Below are 9,243 nucleotides of genomic sequence, written 5' to 3' on the forward strand. Positions count from 1 at the left end.
AATATTATGTATCAGCTGTTACACAAATGTTTTCAAATGTCGTATGTAGTTTACGAATAACACATACTTTGAAGGAGATGAGGGAATAGGCTTTCTAATCTCCCAAAGGTTGTATTAACGTGTCCTGGTAAGCAAGGGATCCCAGTTTATAGCTTTCTGCCACTTAAATGTTAAGGCACGTTACCACACCTTGAGCTGTTTTGTTCGAGTTTAGGCAGTGTGCGTGGGGACAGGCAGTGAAGGCTGTCCTTGCCTATCTTTTTCCACCTTCAGGTTGTAAAAAAGGAGCTTTGCCCTGGCCAGTGCGACTCAGTAGTTAGACATTATTGGTTCCATTCTGGGTCAAGGGCACGTACCTGGGTTGCAGGTTTGATCCCTGGCCCTGGTGGGGGGGTGTTTGGGAGGCAGCCAATCCATGTCTCATGTGTCTCTCACATCGATGTTTTTCTCTCTCCCTCCATCTCTCCCTACCACTCTTAAAAAAACCAAACAAATCCCCAAACTTTTTCCAGATCAGGCTAGGGTCAGCACAGAATGTTTAGTTTTATTATGACTGCAGTTTCCAGTACGTTATCGGAGTTTGTTTTTATCGTTTGTCCTGGTTTCTAATGGACTTTAAAAAAAAAAAATATATATATATATATATATATATATATATCTTGATTTGAGAGAGGAAAGGAGAGGGAGAGATAGATAGAAACATCAGTGATGAGAGTCATTGATTGGCTGCCTGCTGCATGTCCCCCACTGGGGATGGAGCTGGCAACCCGGGCGTGTGCCCTGACGGGAAATCTAACAGAGATCTGGATCATAGGCTGATGCTCAACCGCTGAGCCACGCCTGGCCAGGTTCTAATGGACTCACTATAAGAACTATAATGAACTCAAGGTGGAGAGTCACTGGGCTGCTGAGTTGTCTCATCCATCTGTGGGTGAGTTACAATCTAATTCCAGCCCTGAATTCTAGAGAAATCTGTAAGATCAAAAGTGAAATGTGGTTGGAGCTACAATTGCATTAAGTTTTTAGCTGAGCTTTGTACATTATCAACTGGGCTCGAGGAACAGGGATTGGACGTGTTGAAGCTGGGTGGGGATGACCCCTGGCATTCCAGACAGCGGGCTAGCCCTGGGACCTGCATGCAAGAGCTACGGAAGTCAGGTTTGGGCTGCTAGGTGGGCTCTCGCTGTCCGGCGCGCCCCGCCCCCTGCGCCGCCCCGCCCCCGGCTCCCTCGTGACCCTCGCCCCGCCCCCTGTGCCGGGAGCACCCCTGGCTGATTGGCCCCTCCGCAGCGTATCCTCGGGCTTGCAGCCAGGCTGGCGCGTCACGTGGCCCAGCGGCGTCCAGGGCGCGGAGCCGCGGGCCGCCCGGCATGGACCCTCAGACCGCCCGGGCCCTGGCGCTGGGGGCCGCGGGGCTGCCTCGGGGTCCGCCGCGGGCGAGCGCGCGGGAGTCGCCCCCCAGCCCGGAGGTGAGCGCTGCGCCCAAGTCGGGCGCTGCCACCACCTGCGGCCGGAGGCGGGAAGTCGCGGGGGCAGCGGAGCCGGGGAAGCGCCTCGGGCCCTCCTCGGGCCGCCTCGCGAACGTTGAACGCGGTTCGGGCGCGGGCTCGGGCTGGAAACGGCTGGGCCGAGCGGCAGCGGTGTGCGGGTGTGCGCGGTTGCGGGGCGGGGCACCCCGAATGCGTGGGTGGGCGCGCGGGGCGGGGGAGGATGGCTCCGGTGCCCGGGGCGCCCGCGTACTTGCTGCATGGGAGGTGGTGCTGATGACCGAGAGCGGGGCCGCTGCGGGGGCCTGCACGGGACCCGGTGAGGGCGGCGAGGAGGGACTTTTCCCCAAGGACCTGGGTCCACGGGCGGGATGCTCCGCTGACCCCAAGACCAGATGATGTCTCACGCGCGCTCTCCTTTTCTATTAAGCGGAACCCAATGGCCCGGTTTGACGCAGGGTTTCCAGAAACTTGTTTTCATTGGCGGGCCAGACAGCTCCCGGTGTTTCAGAGACGGTTGTTACAGCCATAACCTGCCCTGGTTTGCAGCCAGTAATCTCTGCTAGATGGTGAACCTGAGGATAGAAACCCTCTGTTTCCTGCTGTTGACCTGGCGCCGAGCGTAGTGCCTGGCTCGGGAGACACGTTAGTGAATTGGCTGGAGGAATGACGTGCTCGTTGAAGGTAGTAGGTAACCCAAGTGAGAAGAAAAAGAAGTCGTGATAGACTTAAAATTGCTGTGATGTGCAGATGGGATGAGGCTTCGTTTGCCCGGAACCAGCCGGGAGGGGTGTGCGCTTCCCCTCCGCGGCCAGAGGGGGCGGTGCCCGCAGAGCTGTGGAGACGCCGGAGCTCAGGGCGAGTCCCTGGGAACTCGGGCCTCGGACGGGAGAGGACCGCGCTCCACAGGTTGATGGGGTGGGGGCGCCGGCGCGCGCGCCCTGGGTACGTTTGTGCTTCGGCAATGGAGTTGGTCTTTCAGGAGAGTGGTGATTAACACTGTGAGGCTGGGCGGGGTGGAGGAGTGGGGAGGCAGCTGTGGGGTGTGGCAGTGGTCCAAGGGGGAGGTCCCACCAGCTGGCCCGCAGTAGTGACCAAGGGTTGTCCCTGACAGTAGTGACCAAGGGGTACAACTGGATCCTGAGCTACCCGGGGCAGGTGCCAAGTGCAGTATAGATGTAGGGGCAAAGGAGTTAGGTTTAGATTCAACAGATGTTACATTCCCTCGACTCCTTGGTGTTTTCATAGGTGTTGGGTCATAAGGAAGCCCCCTGCAAGGTCAAAACAGTCATCCTCCAGTTTCCAGAGAAGGAAACCCAGGCAGCGGGGTTGAGGCGATGTGTTCAAGGTCACACCCGGAATGAATGGCAGAGCTGGGATTGAGATCAGGTCTCAGGTCTTCTCGTGCAGGCTGTGAACGTTTGTTTTTACTTTTAGAAAGAGGTTTTGGAGGTGATACGACTTCAGAAACTTCTGAGTGGTGAGAGCAGAGAAGCATGTGGTTGGCTGCGGGGAAAGATGTCCCTTAGCACTGCAGAGGAACCAAAGCTCTGTTGCCCCGTGTATCAGTCCGGAGACAGAATTTGATAGAAAGAGTTGTTAACTAGATTAACAAGTTGTTAAGTACCGGAAGGGTTAAAAATGAACGTGGAAGTAGCAGCTGCAGGAAACAGCACCAGCTCTTGGCCGGCCCAGGGAAGGAAGGGGTGAGGTTGCAATGGTTCAAACTTACAGGCTCCGAGCAGAGGCTCTGCAGAGTTGACATTCCAGCCTCTGAGGAGGTGGCTTGGCCCCAGTTAGTGCCGGAGTCTCTGAGCTTGGAGGAGAGGTCCCAAGGGCCTGGGAGACCTCTGAAGATAGGGCTGGGCGATGAGGCTGGCTTTGCATTGTTGGCAAACTGTAGACTGGGTTCGGGGCTCCTGCTGCCAGGGTGGTGTTACCGGGGTGATGTCCCCAGGAGTAGGAAGGACCAAAGCTCTTTTCCCCCACCCTTTCTGAGTCTAATAGGGCACAGCAGAAGTGTGCGTTACGGAGTCTCAGCCCCCCACACAGGGGAGGTATGGGTGGGTGGGCTTGTGGCTGAGAGACAAGAGCTTAATACTGGGGATACCCCAGATGTCCAAGTCCTGGGTAATTGTTTCTTCTTCTGGCAGGCTGGCTTTGCCCCAGATGACCACTCCCATCAGGAGAGAGAGACTGAGAAGGCTACGGATCGACTAGGCAAGTAGACGGCAGAGAACGGGGGTGAATGTTGGGAGAGACCGGGGGAGCGACAAGAGGGACAGTCCCTACGTCTTGTTTACATTCTCCTCCTAGTGGGTCCTCCTCGTAGCTGCCAGATTGCCTTTTCTGCTTAGCATTTCAGTAGTGCCCTTGTTTGGAAGCCCCACTGGAGCTTCCTTAAAGGAAGTCCTGAGCTATCCTCCAAACCCATCCCTTCTACTGGGAGAAACAGCTTAGGAAAGCGGGAAGAATACAGGCTTTGGAGCCAGGCAGAATTGTTTCCACTTTCAGCTCTGGGTCAGAACCCTGGCCTTGAGTTTTGTGGCCTTAGATAAGTCACTTTCCTTTATCTTTAAAATGAGGATAATTGGTAAACCCTCAATTTTGTGGACCTCAATTTAACATTTTCGATTTAACGGACAAAATTTCTGGTCTGTATGTCTTTTTTTTTTTTTTTTTTAATTCTCACCCGAGGTTATTTTTTCCATTGCTTTTTCAGAGAGAGTGGAAGGGGGAGAGAGAGGGAGAAACATTGATGTGAAAGAGACACATCGATTGGTTGCCTCCTGCACGCCCCCCTGACCAGGGCCAGGGATTGAGCCTGCAAGTGAGGTACATGCCCTTGGTCAGAATCGAACCTGGGACCCTTCAATCTAAGGGCCAACCCTCTAACCATGGAATCAAACCAGCTAGGGCTCTGGTCTGTATGTTTTATGTGAAAATTAACATCCTGTTAATTTTTTAAATGCTTTTAACCAAGATTTGCTTATAATTAAATTAACAGGTTTTTTTTTTGTTATTAACTTACTGCTATTTTTAACAAATTTCAGTGAATAGGCCGTTTGTTGGAAAAAACGCTTGTAATAGTTTTGCCGAGATAAATAAATATTACATATCTACAACTATGGCCTGCATGTTTAAATCCAAAGGTTGCCACCCATGAACAATGTTCAGCAGATGATTAGCATGTGATCAAATTACATCCACGTGCAATAATCGGTTTTCTTGTCACCTATCATGACTTTCTGCAGCTGTTTTAACTCATGGTAGTGTTCTGACATGCAGTAACCATCCATGTACATTTGTTTACTTGAGGTGACTGGTGAATGCACCCATTTGTTAGACCTATTCAGTATAAATTTAAAATTACTATAATACATATAGAAGACTTTTCTGTGAAATTAAACTTTTTATACTTAATTTTAATTACATAAATGTGTCTACATAAATAAAAATAGGTAAACTAATTTGTGAATTTTTTAACATACCCATTTGGAAAACCTACTTTATTATTATATCGGACTTTTGGCTTTACCGGACAACCCCTTGCCTTAATTAGTCTGTTATATCGAGGTTTTACTGTAATTACCTCAGAGGGTTGTTCTGAGGATTAGGTGAGAAGATCTAGAACTATCATTGCCTCTGGTGCTATTTAAATGTAAGCTAATTATAATAAAATAAAATGAAAAATTTAGTTCCTTAGTTGCACTAACCACATTTCAAGTGCTCAGTAGCCCCACGCGGCTATTGCCAGCCTGCTGGACAGTACAGATGATCGAACATTGCCATCGGCGCATGAAACACTGTTGGATAGTGCTGGCCTAGATAAAGCACCAAGCACATTCGTAGTCATGACAACTAACACTTCCTGAGGACTTACTATGTGCTAAATGTTTCTTTTTTCTTTTTTTATTTAAATCCTCACTGGAGGATATTTTTTCTGTTGATTTCCTTAGACTGGAGAGGGAAGGAGGGAGGGAGAAAGAAATGTCAGTGTGAGAGAGACACATTGATTGGTTGCCTTCTGCATGTGCCCCAACTGTGCCTGGGATTGAGCCTGCAACCGAGATACATGCCCTTGACCAGGAATAGAACCCTTGACCCTTAGGTCTATAGGCTGACTCTCTAACTGCTGAACCAAACCGCCAGGGCTCTTTTCCTTTCTTTTGTTTTTAAAAACTCTCACAACAATCATATCTCCATTTTACAGAGGAGGAAACTGAGGAAACAGTAAAATTTAAAAAAAATTTGTGGTAAAAAGACACAGAACATAAAATTGACCATTTAACAATTTTGAAGCATTAGTTCAGTGGTATTTAGCACAGTCACAATGTTATGTTACTGCCACCCCTATTTAGTTTCAGAACATTTTCGTCTCCCCAGAAGGAAACCTTGTACCCAGTATGTAGTCACACCCCGTTCCCCGCTTCCTTGTGCCCCCGGTCACCGCTAACTTGCTTTCTGTCTGTGGATTCACCTTTGCTGAACAGGCAGATGTGAGTTGCATGTAAATGGCATCATACACTATGTGGCCTTTTATGTCTGGCTTCTTTCAGCATAATATTTTCAAGGTTAATTCATATAGCATGTATACCTTGTACAGGCATACCTCAGAGGTATTATGGGTTTGGTTCCAGACCACTGCAATAAAGCTACTATTGCAATAAAGCTAGCTGTAATCTTTTTGCTGGTAGAGGGTTTTTGCCTTCAATTTGTAAAAAACACATCTGTGAAGTGTAGTAAAGCAAAATGCCATAAAACAAAGTATACCTATACTTCATTCCTTTTTATGGCTGAATAATCCCATCATACGTATAAACCCAGTTTTGCTCACCCATTCAACAGTTGATGGGCATTTGGGTTGTTGCCACCTTTTGGTGATTGTGAGTAGTCCTGCTATGAATATTTTTGTACAAGTTTTGTTTGAAAACCTGTTTTTAATTTAAAAAAAAAAAAATACGTCTTTATTGATATCCAAGAGAAGAAGGGAGGAGAGAGAGAGGTAGAAACATCAACGATGAGAGAGTCATTGATCAGCTGCTTCCTGCACGCCCCATACTGGGGATCAAGCCCGCAACCCGGGCATGTGCCCTGACTGGGAATCGAACTGAGATCTGGATCCTAGGTCAATGCTCAACCACTGAGCCACACCAGCTTGGCCTGTTTTTAATTCTTTTGGGTACATTTGGAGTGGGTTTTGTGTTAATTCTATGTTTAAGCTATTGAGGGAATCAGTTGAGTACATTTCAGCTCAGAGTAACTAACACATCTATTTAGTAATGGGCAGAACTGGGATTTGGACCCAGGCAGTTTGGCTGCAGAGCCCGTACCCTGAAGCACTACTTTACTGCTTATGGTTGTCAGGTGTTAACAGGCTGGTTCGTTTGCCGGCTCTGACCTGGCATCAAGGCAGTACTGTATATGCTTGGAGGTTCATTATCCTTCCCAGACTTACTTCCATTATTTTGAGAGCCTTTGAAATTGTGCCTTCCGGCCCTCCCGATGTTGGGAGGAGGGGATGTGGTGGCTGTCCATTGTGACTAGATGGGTTCTAATCTGACTTTTTTTCTAACGCCCCTTGTTCTGCGCTCGAGGATGAAGGGAGGAGGGATAGAAGAGCAAAAATTCAGGTCACCTGTTTCGTGAAAGTTTATCATTTGCTTTGATGACATGTAAATTACCTAAAAATGTAAACTTCCGGGCTCCTGTGTGGATTGCCAGACCAGGCAGTTAATGGCTTTGTTTCAGGCAAAACGTCCTTTGAAAATAATTGATCAACCCTACTTCTAAAATTGTCAACAGAACATTTTTTTTTTTCAAGTGCTCAGGTGGCTAAAGAACTCTGTACACTTGTTTTACTGCTGCCCTCTTAGTAACTCCGCCGAAAACTTTCCAAGCACACAAGTAGGCCCCCTGGTTTGCCAGTTGTTTTAAGACCTTCTTCCTTTGGTGGTTTCTTAGCCAGTGGAGCACAGAGCATCCCTAATGAGGGTCCTGCCCGTGGTGAGGACACACATTCTGAAGAGGAAGGCTTTGCTATGGATGATGAAGATTCTGATGAGGAACTGAATACCTGGGAGCTGTCAGAAGGGGTGTCCCGCTGTCTGCCCAAGGAACAGGCTGCTGATCTTTTTAATGAGGACTGGGACTTGGAGTTGAAAGCAGATCAAGGGAATCCGTATGGTAGGTGTGGAGTTTCTGGGATCCTAGGCCAGGGTTTGAGACCCTCCTACCACATTACCCCTAAAGGCAGATAGAGTTTGGAAGAGGAACCCACATCTGCGGGCTTAGCCTGATATGTTACAGATCCACAATTTCTATGACAGCTACTTTTTCATATTGAAAAAAAAATACACCTGGCTGGTTTCTGTCTCTCTCTCTGCCCCCTTCTCTCTCTGAAATTAATAAAAACATATTTAAAAAGAGACAACATGCAAATTTTACATTTGACTCCATAATGTGTCAGTTAGTTTTAACATTGAAACAATGTTACTCTCTTCAAATATCTTTGGGTGAACTGAGCAGCTGCAGACAGAAGTGCTTTGTTATCCCATTGCTCCCTCTGCCCTGCTAAGAACCCTTGGCTGAGCAGCACTGTGGGTTCCCTCAAAGAACATGCTTGCAATTCTTCAGGAAAGGAATACTCTGTGTGTGTGTGTGTGTGTGTGTGTGTGTGTGTGTGTGTGTGTGTTTAAGCAGAGCGCAAGTATCTTTCCTCGACATTTTTTGGCTATTCGTTTTCACCTTCCCTCCTTCCTTTAATCTGTCTTTTAAAACTGCCTGCAGATGCTGACGACATCCAGGGTTGCCTTTCTCAAGAGGTCAAACCTTGGGTGTGCTGTGCCCCGCAAGGAGAGATGATCTATGACCCCAGTTGGCACCATCCACCTCCACTGATACCCCATTATTCCAAGATGGTCTTTGAAACTGGACAGTTCGATGATGCTGAAGACTGAGGGTGAAGCTTTTTGCCTGGCTGGGAGATGGGACCCTCAAGATCAAGGGCTCTCTTCTTTTCTTTGAGGTGAGATGTCATATCTGAGGAAGTATTCCCAGTGATCCCTGAGCCAGGCACACAGACTGGTGTTAAATAAGGTCCCACTGTCCCCTAGTTCTGTTGTTGTTTTTAATGAGCTCCTCCTTGGATGTGTGAGTGTTTCTGTGTCAGGAGGAGGAGTTGTTTTCTTTATAAATAAAGGTAGGAAAAAAAAAATCAATATGTTTTTGTCTACTTTTCACTCCCCCCCTTTAATTAGATACTTCTGAGCAAACCTTATCCCTTCATTTAAAGCCCCTGACTTACATTTTAAGGAGTGGAGTACTTGGAGACTTAAAACTACTGTGAAAGAAAATATTTTTTTAGTTTTGCTTCTGTAGATCTGGCACCATTGGCCAAGGATTGGAATCCAAGAAACGTTGGTGACTTTGTGGCTGACTTCTTTTCCTGTTGATGGGAAATTGACCATTTACTTAGTTAACAAGGACTTTCTGTAGGCTGGAAAATTAAATGGCAAATTAAGCCAGCAATTGTATAACCCTCAGTTGGCATGGAAGGATTTTAAAATTATTTTCCATTTCATGTTTCAATGCTTATAATTACTTATATGAAGTCATTGTTTTAAAAAAAATTACCTCATTTTAGAAATGGGGAAAATAAGACTCAAAATGTTGACTTCTTCAAGATCACACAAGCAGGAAATGGCAGAGCTGGGACCTAAACCCACAGGTGACGTGGAGCCTGTTCTCTTGGTCT

General features: G+C 47.6%; 1 protein-coding gene across 2 annotated transcripts; it reads left to right on the plus strand.

The window, feature by feature from the left end:
• Positions 1-1,324: 1,324 nt before the first annotated feature.
• On the plus strand, positions 1,325-8,707 carry COPRS (coordinator of PRMT5 and differentiation stimulator). 2 transcript variants are annotated; one of them, XM_081115641.1, is made up of 4 exons: positions 1,325-1,469; positions 3,641-3,711; positions 7,456-7,673; positions 8,277-8,707. In XM_081115641.1, the coding sequence occupies exons 1-4, from the start codon at positions 1,371-1,373 to the stop codon at positions 8,444-8,446; spliced, it is 558 nt and encodes a 185-aa protein (XP_080971767.1). In that variant the 5' UTR covers positions 1,325-1,370; the 3' UTR covers positions 8,447-8,707. The 2 variants fall into 2 exon arrangements, with proteins under 2 accessions (XP_080971767.1, XP_080971768.1); XM_081115642.1 differs by having other exon boundaries at positions 3,641-3,707; positions 7,452-7,673.
• The last annotated feature ends 536 nt before the right edge of the window (positions 8,708-9,243 follow it).

The sequence above is a fragment of the Miniopterus schreibersii genome, assembly GCF_964146895.1.
Source record: "Miniopterus schreibersii genome assembly, chromosome: 16".
NCBI classification, from domain to species: domain Eukaryota; kingdom Metazoa; phylum Chordata; class Mammalia; order Chiroptera; family Miniopteridae; genus Miniopterus; species Miniopterus schreibersii.